General features: G+C 42.1%; 1 protein-coding gene and 1 long non-coding RNA gene across 2 annotated transcripts; one reads left to right on the top strand and one right to left on the bottom strand.

Moving 5' to 3' along the window:
• Window positions 1-968: 968 nt before the first annotated feature.
• On the top strand, window positions 969-7948 carry tlr3 (toll-like receptor 3). The gene is made up of 13 exons (XM_072463648.1): window positions 969-1033; window positions 1106-1171; window positions 1241-1309; window positions 1379-1447; window positions 1517-1585; window positions 1655-1723; window positions 1793-1861; window positions 1931-2137; window positions 2232-2301; window positions 3917-4378; window positions 5127-5318; window positions 5428-7271; window positions 7692-7948. The coding sequence occupies exons 1-13, from the start codon at window positions 969-971 to the stop codon at window positions 7921-7923; spliced, it is 3483 nt and encodes a 1160-aa protein (XP_072319749.1). The 3' UTR covers window positions 7924-7948.
• Window positions 7949-11941: 3993 nt separating this feature from the next.
• On the bottom strand, window positions 11942-13662 carry LOC140377155 (uncharacterized). The gene is made up of 3 exons (XR_011930095.1): window positions 13599-13662; window positions 12713-12872; window positions 11942-12216 (listed from the first exon to the last, which is right to left on the bottom strand). It is a non-coding gene; the product is annotated as an uncharacterized lncRNA (long non-coding RNA).
• Window positions 13663-13989: the final 327 nt, after the last annotated feature.

Genomic DNA, 13989 nt, shown 5'->3' with positions numbered 1-13989 from the left:
CGCAGAGCCTGCTTATAGGACAGCAGGCAACTTTTCCATGCTTTTAGGGATTCTTCGGTGTGAGAGCGACGAAATAATCCCTCTAACTTTCTAACTTTTTGTTTATGTGAACGCAGTTCTTGGTTGTACCATGGGGAGGCGCGCTTTGGCCTAATGACCTTCTGTTTTAACGGCGCGACAACGTCAAGAGCAGACTTCAGAGAATTCATGGTCAAGTCGACACATTGATCACTTAAACTGGGACTAAAGCTGTTCTCAGCAGGATCACATGACATGTCACTGAATATTGGCTCTATTATTTCTTTGAATTTTGAGATAGATTTTTCAGATATTGTCCTTTTCATTATAACTTTATTTTGTGGGACTGGATGATCTTTAAGAATAAACTGAAAGGTAATTAGGAAATGATCTGACAATATAGGGTTTTGAGGGAGGACAATGAGGTCACTAATCTCTGTTCCATACGTTAGGACAAGATCCAGAGTGTTCTTGTGAGTGTGAGTCGGTTTATTTACATTCTGAGTGAAACCAATGCTGTCTAACAAGGCGCTGAAGGCATTACTGAGAGCGTCATCACTCATGTTCACGTGGATATTAAAGTCTCCAACTATAACTATTTTATCCCAGGCTAACACTAAGTTTGATATAAAGTCAGAAAACTCTGTTAAAAACTCTGAATAGGGACCAGGAGGTCGGTAGATAACTATGAACAAAACTCCTTTTTGGTTTTTCATATTTGGACATGTGATTGACAGCATAAGGCTTTCAAATGAGTGAAATGCATTGTTAGTTTTAGGGCTCATAAGTAGGCTTGAGTGGGAGATCACTGCCACACCACCACCTCGGCCTGGTATGTGGCACCATTTAGCATTCTCCAATAAATGATCGCACCGCCGTGATCTAAAAGCTGCGATAAATCTCCACCATCCACGGCGAGGGCCATTCCTTTTACGTCCTGTCCCAGAAGGATGGCGCCAGTGGGCATGGGTCTGTGTTACGTCCTGTCCCAGAAGGATGGCTCCAATGGGCATTGGTCTGTGTTACGTCCTGTCCCAGAAGGATGGCTCCAGTGGGCATGGGTCTGTGTTACGCCCTGTCCCAGAAGGATGATGCCAGTGGGCATGGGTCTGTGTTACGTCCTGTCCCAGAAGGATGGCGCCAGTGGGCATGGGTCTGTGTTACGTCCTGTCCCAGAAGGATGGCTCCAGTGGGCATGGGTCTGTGTTACGTCCTGTCCCAGAAGGATGGCTCCAGTGGGCATGGGTCTGTGTTACGTCCTGTCCCAGAAGGATGGCTCCAGTGGGCATGGGTCTGTGTTACGTCCTGTCCCAGAAGGATGGCGCCAGTGGGCATGGGTCTGTGTTACGTCCTGTCCCAGAAGGATGGCTCCAGTGGGCATGGGTCTGTGTTACGTCCTGTCCCAGAAGGATGGCTCCAGTGGGCATGGGTCTGTGTTACGCCCTGTCCCAGAAGGATGGCTCCAGTGGGCATGGGTCTGTGTTACGCCCTGTCCCAGAAGGATGATGCCAGTGGGCATGGGTCTGTGTTACGTCCTGTCCCAGAAGGATGGCTCCAGTGGGCATGGGTCTGTGTTACGTCCTGTCCCAGAAGGATGGCGCCAGTGGGCATGGGTCTGTGTTACGTCCTGTCCCAGAAGGATGGCGCCAGTGGGCATGGGTCTGTGTTACGTCCTGTCCCAGAAGGATGGCTCCAGTGGGCATGGGTCTGTGTTACGTCCTGTCCCAGAAGGATGGCTCCAGTGGGCATGGGTCTGTGTTACGCCCTGTCCCAGAAGGATGGCTCCAGTGGGCATGGGTCTGTGCTACGTCCTGTCCCAGAAGGATGGCTCCAGTGGGCATGGGTCTGTGCTACGTCCTGTCCCAGAAGGATGGCTCCAGTGGGCATGGGTCTGTGTTACGTTCTGTCCCAGAAGGATGGCTCCAGTGGGCATGGGTCTGTGTTACGTCCTGTCCCAGAAGGATGACGCCAGTGGGCATGGGTCCGTGTTACGCCCTGTCCCAGAAGGATGGATCCAGTGGGCATGGGTCCGTGTTACGCCCTGTCCCAGAAGGATGGCTCCAGTGGGCATGGGTCTGTGTTACGCCCTGTCCCAGAAGGATGGCTCCAGTGGGCATGGGTCTGTGCTACGTCCTGTCCCAGAAGGATGGCTCTAGTGGGCATGGGTCTGTGGACCACTTTGGTTTGAGGTCATTAAGTCTCCATCTCCATAGTTCAGAGATGCCCTTCTCAAACACTCTGCTGCCCTCTTTTGGCCAAATCACGCGCTGTCTTTCTGCATATGTGAGTGTCAGTTCCTGTTAAACTGGCCTGATAAGGGCTGTGCCACGTGACATAATGTTGTGATTAGAAGTATCATATGCTTGCTCAACCCGTCTGACCGGTGGCATTGCAAAGCTCGTCCTCATTTGGTCACCATGAGTTCTGTTTTTATTTTTCATGACTTGCAATGAAGAGCGAACTTTCTCAGGTGAGGCTTCCCAGTTATACTGAAACCACTACTAAGTGGAAAAAGGTAAATTTGACATTGATTTCAAAGGACTTGCTGAAACTAAGATGCAAGTGTCTGGGCTGAAAGCCGGTGTTTGTATTTCACTTGAGTGCTGAGTCAGTCTGGAGTGGGGCGACGCCCACAGACAAGTGTGAACGTGCCCACCTTGAAAAACAGCTGCACTATACCCACTGTGACAGAGCTGAAATAATGTAATGGATTTGATTCTGTGAAATAGCCTTTATTAGCTAAGCGCAGATAAACTGAACAGTTTCTCTTGACATTAGCGCCCCCCAGTGGTGTATGTGGTTGTTACTAACTTTGCATTGTGGGTTCGCTCTCTACTCTACCACTGAGCACTCTGCCACTGAGCACTCTGCCACTGAGCACTCTGCCACTGAGCACTCTACCACTGAGCACTCTGCCACTGAGCACTCTGCCACTGAGCACTCTACCACTGAGCACTCTGCCACTGAGCACTCTACCACTGAGCACTCTACCACTGAGCACTCTGCCACTGAGCACTCTACCACTGAGCACTCTACCACTGAGCACTCTGCCACTGAGCACTCTACCACTGAGCACTCTACCACTGAGCTACTGCCGCCCCCTGTACTGTGTGTAACGCTCATACTACGTTCAAGAGTGTCGTGTGAAGGGGTTAACTGAACTGGACGTGAAAGGGATGTGAAAGCGGACACGTGTATGTTTTGTTTTTTTCATTTCCATGTGTTACTAAAACCAGAGGATCCAGTTTGACAGTTTTAAGATTCGTTTTTGTACAATAAGTGAAAGAGAAGAGCGACATGCCCTGGCAAAAGGTATGACCACAATATATGTTTAAGTTTATGGTAGTATGGACTGTATTCATAATGCGTGAATGAAATGATTACTTTTGACTTCCTTTGTTGTTTCCAAGTCCGAAGGCAAATAAGAATAATGAGTCTGATGCTAAGTTAAAGGGGGCAGATGTATCTCCTTTGCACAGTGCTAACTTGGACAGAAAAGCTTTCTCTTTTCACAAGATATAAACCTCTTTAATCAAGAAATATTACTGTATATGACGTATTCATGGCCTTGTTTTTCTTTCCTTTTGACGCTTTATGTAAGCGCAATACTGTAACTGAATGATTGCACAGATCCAAGATAGCAAAAATAGTTATTGCTTAGTACAAATTGCGTTGGGAAAAAAACAATCACATTCAAATTAAGGAAACAGGTTGTTTAGAATAGATAACAGCTTAAAGAATGTCTATCAACAACGCGCAAAAAAGCATCCTAACCGACAATTAGCGTTGCAATAGATGACTGCTGATACATTATGAGTGACACATCCGCAACTTTAATGCCTTCCACATGAGCCTTGCAGAGATATTTAATCATGTGTCTTTAATTCCCCGCACCAAGGTCCACAAAGCTACAGCGACGTCACGTTTCCCGCATCTGCAGTGGCTCGTCGTGTTGTACTTCACCCTCGGCCTGACGGAATGTGCCTCGTCCAAAAAGAAGTCGTGCGTGGTGCGGGAACGCCACGCCGACTGCAGCCACATGAGCCTCGGCGAGATCCCGCAGGATTTGCCCCGCAACATCTCCAGCCTGGACGTCTCCCACAACCGGCTGGTGAGCATCGACCACCGCTGGCTCCAGCCTTACCCGGGGCTGGAGCGCTTGGACGCCGGCTTCAACAGCGTCAGCAAGCTGGACGAGAAGATGTGCGAAGCGGCGCCTCTCCTGCGGACGCTCAACGTAGAGAAGAACCAGCTGTTTGAGCCGAAGACGCAAGAGCTCAGCGGCTGCACGAAGCTGGAGCGGCTCAACGTGGCGAGCAACAAGCTGAAGTTGAAGTACGAGCCGTTTGCCGGACTACAGGTACCAGACAACGACGAGCAAAGTCATACCTTAGAATGCAACTGAACATTTTTACTTTAATTCACTCATTCAGGCAAAACGACACAAAGACATTAGTATTAATAGCTCTTGCCCGAAATATCACCAATGCCCACGTAACATTTCACAAACGATTCTAAAAAATGGCTCATTAAAATCAAACCGACCAGTCAAGGACAAAGTTATTCATGATTTAAAATTGTCGCCCTTGACCATCGTTAAGTCATGCCGTGTGTGCAGTTCTATACATTTTTGATTTTGAGCATTTCAATATCTACATTTTAAGTTTATGGTCTCAGGAGTGTTGCCAGTTCAAATGTATTCAAATTTAGAGTTGCTCTGTGTAACTGTTCTGGATGGGAGTCTTCTTTTCTTTAAGGCGATTTCTCAGTAAGAATGTGACCTTGATTGTTTGTTTGTTGGTTTATATATTTATTTATCTTTGTATGTATTTATTTATCTATTTCTTGATCTATTCTGGGCAGTCAAAACACCTAAAATGTCATGTATACGAGATGGACGTTAAGAGTTTAGTGTCATGTTGTCAAAGTTACGTGGTGCCTATAATTAAAGGCACATGAGGCAATTGGACAGCTTTAAGACATATTTTACACTTCTTGTATTCCATTATTGCCTGATCAAGTATAGCATTTTATATGTCTTTCAAAATAGAGCAGATTGTTCAAACTGTGGCACTGATATCATTATATTTCTGCATTTTTTTGAACAGAAATTAACATATCTGGATGTTTCCAATAACAACTTGAAGTCTGCTGAGCTCAGTATGAAGCCGCAGCTTCTAAGTCTGGAATATCTGGGCCTCGGCTACAATGACATTGACATTCTGAAATCTAGTGATTTCAACTTCCTCAAGCAATCGTCACGATTAGTGCTCAACCTATCATCTGTGCCTCTGACAAGAGTAAGTCTTCGCATGAAAGGGGAACTGAAATTCTCTCTAAGATGGAAGTTGAAACTAGATTTCTAATAACTTTTTCTTTCTCTATATTGCTCTTATTTGTTTGTTTCAGGTGGAAGCTGGTAGCTTCAAAAACATTGCAAGTCTGCGTACACTAATATTAGATGGTAGCAAAATTGGAACTCCAGTTCTTTCAAAAATCTGCATGGATCTTTCAGGGTCTGAGATTGAAGCACTTTCTCTGAGAAAGATGAAGCTTGTCTCCCTTAGCAACAACACATTCACAGGACTGGCAAATACCAACCTAAGCAGTCTAGATTTGTCTGGCAATGAGCTGGTTAAAATAGATTCAGGTTCGTTTCTAGGGTTACACAAACTTAAGTCTCTAAGTATGGCAGAAAACCACTTCAAGCTACTAAAAAAGGACACATTTGAAGGACTTGAAAGTTTGACGATGCTGAATATGACCCGAGCGCTTGTTGACTCCAAATCGGTTTCAAAGTCGCATATCAAGAACTTTGCCTTCCAACATCTATGTGCTGTGGAGACTCTGATATTGCAGGGGTCTGCCATTGGAGAAACCACAGAGCATACTTTCACTGGCCTCAACAGTCTAAAAGATCTGGATTTAAGTTGGACAAAGAGTTTTTCAGCTAAAACCATCACTAATCTGACGTTTGCCTCACTTCTGGCATCACCTCTAAAGAAGTTAAACCTTAGAGGAACTGCTCTCAAACAAATAAATCCAGGAGCATTCTCATGCCTCACCAATCTCACACAGTTACATCTAGAACTGAATTTTATCAAGCAAACTATCACCGGCGACGAATTTGTAGGACTTGGATCACTTGAGGAGCTCTACTTGTTTAGCAACCAGATCACTTTGACCTCGACGTCTTTTCTCTTCGTCCCAAACCTTGAGATCCTTTCGCTGGCCAAAAGTCTTATCGGCACGACCCTGGACATGGAACCTTCTCCGTTCAAACCTCTGTCCAAACTAACCGTCCTTGATCTAAGCAACAATAACATGGCGAACGTTCGGGGGACGTTGTTAGAGGGGCTAGTCAACTTGAAAGATCTCTACCTCCAACATAACAACTTAGCCCGCTTGTGGAAGAGTGCCAATGTTGGTGGACCGGTTATGTTCCTCAAAGGGGCGCCCAATCTTCTGACACTTCAATTGGACAGTAATGGGTTTGACGAGATCCCTGAAAACGGCCTGAGAGGACTGTTCAATCTAACCCAACTGAGTCTCTCCAGTAATCTCCTCAACAGCCTGAAAGAGTCCATTTTCGATGATTTGCGTTCGTTGCGAGTGTTTAAATTGCAAAAGAACATGATAACTGCGGTGAGGCCTCAGGTGTTCCGGACCCCGACGGCCAACCTGAAGTTACTGGTCATGGACAAAAACCCATTCGATTGCACGTGTGAAAGTATCTTTTGGTTCGTCACGTGGCTCAATATCACCAATGCAACCGTGCCGGATGTTGTGCAGGAGTACATTTGCAATACCCCGCTGACGTTCTTCAACAAGTCTGTCTTGAAGTTCGACACTCTTTCCTGCAAAGACCTGACCCCGTCGCAGACCCTGTACATCCTGAGCAGCACCACGGTCCTCTTGCTTATGATTATGGCTCTTGTGGTGCGATTCCAAGGATGGAGGGTTCAGTTCTATTGCAATATTCTAATCAGTCGTACGTTGGGACTGAGCGATGCCAAAGCTGAAGAGGGGCGATCCTTTGAATTTGATGCGTACGTTATCTATGCGGAAAAAGATGAAAGCTGGGTGGAGAGAAGGATGCTTCCGCTAGAGGGATCCTTCAAGTTCTGTTTGGAAGACAGAGATTCTATACCAGGAATGTTGAAACTTGAGTCCATCGTGAAGAACATCAGAAGATCAAGAAAGATCTTGTATGTGGTGACAAACAATCTTCTGATCGATCCCTGGTGTAGACGGTAAATACAACTTTAATTTAACTAACATAACAGGTACAAATGAATGTATTAGAACATCCTGTTGGTCACAAAAATAAAATCTATGTCCAGATACGGTACTTATTGTGTACTAGTATGGAAAAAATGAGTAGTTATAGTCTCGTAGTATATACAACCTAGCATAAGACCACATAATAATAATACAACTTAATTTACTTTGTGTAACAAAAGGTACCAAAAGTTGAAGTTTTGATTCCTTCGACCAGACACTTAGAAACTTCTAACCAAAATAATATGTACACTATTTATCATATTAATACAACCATCAGGGGGGAGCTGGTTTAATATACCAATAACACAATAGGTACTCAAACAGCTGACTTATTTCATATCCATCCATTCATAAACTATCTTATTTTTTTGTTTTGTTTGGCCCTGCAGGTTCACAGCCCACCACGCCCTGCACCAAGTGATCGAGGACAGCCGGGATTCTGTGGTTTTGGTCTTAGTGGAGGACATTCATGACTATAAACTGTCCCAGGCCCTGTTCCTGCGCAGGGGCATGCTCAGACCCTGCTGCGTGGTGCACTGGCCCCCGCAGAGAGAGAGGGTCCCCGCTTTCCACCAGAACCTGCTCACTGCTCTGAGCAAAACAAACCACTGGATGCAATGACTATCAATAATTAAGTTATGAATGATTTTAGAACCCCTGACAATAATAATGAGCCTTTATTATCATTTTTTTCCTCTGCTGGTGCGTTACACCTCTTGAGAAGCTGTAGTTCAAAAAGGCAGTTCTGCAATGACAGTATAAATAATACATAAGATAAATGAAAAACTATGAGGCCAAGATTGTGAACTGGATTGTCTTGTTCTCGTGCACACACCTCATGACTCATCTCTACAGTTTCTTCCAATCATTTTAACATGTTTTCTATACTCGGTTTAGTTTGATTAACTGATTCAAACATTTATCTGAACAGGAGTTTAGGCGCTCAAACATTTGTTGTTCAGTTCACACAGTTCTGGGCTCTGTCTCAGAACTGAACACACAACTTTCATTTGGAAATAGACCTGTTCATTTATCAGTAGATTGGTGGCTGGCCACTAGGGGGCAGCGCACCCCCTAATTTACCCCATATAAAAATGACGTAAAATCAATATATATTTTTTGGGCTATATTATTTTTCCCTCGGAAGGGAAAAAGGCCCTCACAGAAAATGGATGACACAACGGAGGACTGACATTGTAATAGACATTGACATTGACATGACATGAGATTCAGACATTGGACTAGACCTTTTTTTACTTTACTGTGTCATGACTTAGTTTCCTTTAGCTGTTCTGTGCTACTTGTGTTCTTTTTCTATTGTTTACTGCTCTTCATGTGTACAAACAATCAAAAATAAAATCACAAAGCAACAAAGAGAAATGAACATGAATGAATGTGACATGTATAAAGTACACTAGACATGGCAAAGTTATGTTGACTAATGTGTGTAGGATGCTTTCCAGATAATAGCTCCACATTAAATAGTAATATAGCATTTATAGACAAGTGTGATGTCTGTTTGCCAAAGCTACATGCCTCGGGTGAAGCTTGGTCACGTATTGCAATGAAGCCAGAGTAAGAAGTATGTGAACGTAGCAAAAGTGTATTTCTTTCCCCCTCATATGCAGTGTTCTTTTGACTTGGGTCTGAACGGTAGCGTCTGGGTTAATGTGGTTGCGAGCACGCGGGCAGCTCCTTATCTTCACACATGAGGGCAGGAGAGTGCAGCTTCTGGCACTGAGCCCAACATGTCTACTTTCTGCTCTGATCTGGGCCACAGGGAAAGCGTGTGCCAACATGAGGAGGGCGAAGTACACAGGTGAGCGGAGTTTGAATTCGATCCAGTTTTCACAGGAAGCAGCGAAATGATGTCCTGTCATAATAAAACAGGTCTGAAATGTTTTTTTAAAATCATCTCAAAGTGTATTCAAAGGAAATTAATCATTACCAACCATTGACAGGACAGATGTCCTCGATACTTGAACCATATTTTATATTTCTGGTAAGAAAATGGTGTGTGTGTGTGTGTGAGTGTGTGTGTGTGTGTGTGTGTGTGAGAGTGTGTGTGTGTGTGTGTGAGAGTGTGTGTGTGTGTGAGAGTGTGTGTGTGAGAGTGTGTGTGTGTGTGAGAGTGTGTGTGTGTGTGTGAGTGTGTGTGTGTGTGTGTGAGAGTGTGTGTGTGTGAGTGTGAGTGTGTGTGTGTGTGTGTGTGTGAGTGTGTGTGTGTGTGTGTGTGAGAGTGTGTGTGTGTGTGAGAGTGTGTGTGTGTGAGTGTGAGTGTGTGTGTGTGTGTGTGTGTGAGTGTGAGTGTGTGTGTGTGTGTGTGTGTGTGTGTGTGTGTGTGTGTGTGAGTGTGTGAGTGTGTGAGTGCAGTTTACCATCACGGTACAAGGTAATCCATGTAAGCCTTTGTTATAATTTATTGTTGTTACATTTGATACAGAAATAACTGTGATCTTGTGGGATACATTTCATCTTGTGGGATACATTTGATCTTGTGGGATACATTCGATCTTGTGGGATACATTTGATGTGGTCCTGAGTTCATTTCAGAACCTCTTTCCGTCCGGGCTGAAGACCATCACTGCTCCTTCTGTATCTCATGCAGTTTGCTTCTGGAGCTAACGAGAGTCTGCAGAGGATGTGGTCAACAACACTGAGCTCTCTACTCTCTCTCTACTTTAGATGAACGGATCGGTCTTCTGCCTGGATAAACAAGATGTGGATGAAGGACTTTTGTAGAAGGACGGAGGATGCCGGGACATTTCCTGTGAACATTGTTTGTCAGTGTGGCCCTTCAAGGAAACTGCTGTTGTGATTTATTAGGGCATTACAAAAAAAAATGATTTGAATGGAATTAAGCTTCTAGCAAAGGTGATGTGAGTCATTCTTTATTACTTCTTTTATTGTTATTGGCCTTTAAACATGCTTTATCAATGCAATGTCTTCCTTTGCATTGGTATTTCATGTAATACAAATTCACATTGAAGTAAGTATGCAGATTACACTGTTTAGGTGCTAGCACGCCATTTGCAGGGAATGAAGCATAAAAAGAAACAGAAGAAGCCATTTAGCAATATAAAGACTGCTTTACATCCATGTGACTGTCATGGACACATTTTGAGAGCAGAAACGCTCAGAATGAGCCCAGACTAATCTTTAATCTGATTTAAGACAAACCTTTATAATTATTATTTTTTAAATACTTTTAAGACATTGCATTTTTGCACTACACAGCTAAAACAAAACTTTGTAATCAACTGCCATGTGGGATTTGTCATAATTCAGTACCTTTTTGAAATAGTTTAGGATTTTGACCGAGAGCTAAAAGTTACACTGGTCTATTTGGGTCATTTCTGACCCAATTAATAGGCCTATGTCCCCTTAATATTCAATGTGTTATTAGTATTCTGGAGCAGTAAACCTACAGTTCAGCAGAGTTCACCCTCATCAGCAGAGCACTGAGCTGACCCGAGCAGGACAGACCCAATCGGACAAAGGGCTCTACTCTTTCCCTTCAATCATTCACTTCACTTATCACGTCATCATAATGATGCAGAGGAAGGTTTGGAGGTGGAGCCCATGGATGGAGGCCAAGATGGCCGCCACTGAAGCCTATGGAGCTGCTCATTGGCGCATGGTTCCAAAAAAGTTTTTTAGTTCCGCATTACTTCCTGAAAACTGGTATATCTCCTCCCACTTTTGTGACGTCATCGCCGTGAGGCTTTGGCGTCGGGAGCGCGCACGTCACAGCAGCGTGAACACTTTTGGAATGAGTCTGTTTACGTAACGTATAATGATGGATTGTTATATCCATCTATAAATATACATGTATCATGTTGTAAAGCTCTGATATTTAAGAGAATTATAAAGAAGTGTTAAGATAAAAAGTCTGGTTTAATGACAATAAATTACATTTAGAGGTTTAATAACGTCCTCATCATTTTCTGTAGTTTTTGGTTTGGATATTTATTTTGTTATTAACTTTTCAGTTATTTATTTACATAATAAAATTTGGCCAATATGCATTTTTTTTTTATCAAATGAGAAGAAATACAAAATTTAATCATCGATTCTGTTACACAATTGAGTTAAGCAGTATTTCATTATATTCACTTTTTCCTTTTGAGTCGTTTATGTATCATGTCAATCTTTAATAAATACAAAACACATTTGTTTATTAATGTATTTAATAAGAATAATGAACATGAATGAACTTGTTCAATAAATGTAAATCTGTTTATAGCTACAAATGATAAATTGATTTTAGCCACAGTTTTAGTTTAGTTTTAAAGCTCCAATGAGTTTTAAAGCTACAATGTGGGAGTCCCTTATTAAGGAGTTTGAGTCTGTGTACTGTTCATTATTATTATCATCATTAATAGAATCAGAAAATGTATTGCCATTGTCAATGAACAGAATTCACAAACAGTGGAACTTGCTTTGGTGATTCAGTGCAACATAAAAATATTAACAATGATAAAACAACCTGTATAAGTCAAATAGAACAAACTGAATAAGATAAGATATTCCTTTATTGTCCACACATGGGGAAATTTCGTTGTTGCAACACTGTAGATACAGAGGAAAAGAACAGAAAACGAATAGGAAGTTCAAAAAACACTCTTAATAGATCGATCTTAATAGAAGAACTCTTAAACAAAAACTCCTCTCATACCTTAATAAGGAATGGAGGGGGAAAATAAAGATAAAGATAAAATAAAAACAGCGCAAGACAAAATAATACTAATAATAATGGTAAAATAAACACTCTTTTTACATCAGTTGTATGCACATGAATGTGACATTATGGCGTTAAATACTGAATATCTCAGTATTTAACAAGACTTTGTTTCCATGGCTACGCAGTCTTCTGGACTTCAGTAAACTCCTCCGTTCAGCTCCATCGTTTGACTGAGAGACAAACAGAACATGTCACAGCTTTAGATTATACAAGTCATAGAACATACACTTCATATGTTTAGATTATACAAGTCATAGAACATACACTTCATATGTTTAGATTATACAAGTCATAGAACATACACTTCATATGTTTAGATTATACAAGTCATAGAACATACACTTCATATGTTTAGATTATACAAGTCATAGAACATACACTTCATATGTTTAGATTATACAAGTCATATAACACACACTTCATATGTTTAGATTATACAAGTCATAGAACATACACTTCATATGTATTAGATTTATACAAGTCACATAACATACACTTCACATGTTTGTCCTGAAGCTGCTTCACAGACACATGTGACACATCAGTGTCTCTTTTGAAGAACAATTATCATTTAGTTTTTTAGGTCATAACAAAACAGACATTTCATAAATTCAAAGTACTGATTCTACACTGTTTTAGTCGAGGCACAAGTTATTATTAAAATACCTTTTGCTTTGGAGTCGTCAGGAGTTTACTTGAGATGACTCTGTGTCTGCAGTGATCAGGTCTGCAGTGACCTGTAGTGACCTGTAGTGACCTGCAGTGACCTGCAGTGACCTGTAGAGCTCTGGACAGCACAGACAGACTAAACTCACTGGTCAGCACTCTGAAGATGAGAAAGATACTCATTAGAACATTGATATATTCTGCACATTTAACAGAGAAAACCTGGAATATGTTATTGACAGATTTACATTTCGCTCTGTAACACAAAAGTTCCTCTTTTCACATTAATTTTTAAAGCTAGAACCAAAAGTCGTTTACTTTTGCATAAGTTTAAACCTTAGAAGTTAGAACATAACTGACATGTTTGCTAAATCTCTACATATTCCATGGAAGTAAATCCATGACATTCCTATAGAAAACAAGCGCGTTCTTTGCTGTTTAAACACAGCACACGTCATTATTAAATGGGTAATAAAACCTCAAATGTCGTCTCAGTCCCTGTGAGTCACGACTGTCACTTTTAAACACCTTTACATTTATATTTGTAAGATATTATTATATTAAGATATATTTGAATTATTGGTAGTTTTTGATAGCACATCATAAACATCATCACTTTATTTCCCTTCTTTCTCTAGTTTCCCCTTGTCTGTGCTTAACCTTTTGTCTCTTAGAACATTTAGTAGGAGAAATAATGAGTTATTTATTTGCAGAAGTCATGAGCCATCACGACGTGTTGTTGCATCTTTGTGTAGCTAAACGTTAGCTCGTGTTAGCTCGTGTTAGCTCGTGTTAGCTCGTGTTAACTTGTGTTAACTGTGTAATCGTTGTTTTACACTTCACATGGAACGATGTGTGAAACGTGAGGAATACAAACACAACTTACGTGTATCGTTGGTCTCGTCTCGTCACTTTCTTCTGCTTGTGTTTAGTTTCCGTCACGTGTTCTCCTGAGGCTCGTTCATGAGGGTCACGTGCGCGCTTGGTGCGCGTACACCGTTCTCCGGGAGGTAAAAAAAATATTTTTAAAGTATTTTAGAAACAGTCAAAGAGTGAAATTCCTTCTATTTTATTTTTAGACTAAAACAATTTAGCATGTTTGGTCATTTTAGAGGCCGAACTCTTGAAACGGTCAAAGCAAAAGGCTGCATTCTGCGGAGTGGCCACTACTCAATTTGGAGCCAGAGGCCAGGGGCGTACCCAGATAATATGATACATCCATGGGGCGTACCGGTGGAGCCTAAAAGCCCCCCTCCCACTGGTGTTTGTGCACATAA

This window comes from Eucyclogobius newberryi, unplaced genomic scaffold, assembly GCF_026437365.1.
Source record: "Eucyclogobius newberryi isolate DKJ021-1_F unplaced genomic scaffold, fEucNew1.0.hap1 SCAF_4, whole genome shotgun sequence".
Lineage (NCBI taxonomy): Eukaryota > Metazoa > Chordata > Actinopteri > Gobiiformes > Gobiidae > Eucyclogobius > Eucyclogobius newberryi.
This window is presented reverse-complemented; position numbering and strand designations above follow the sequence as displayed.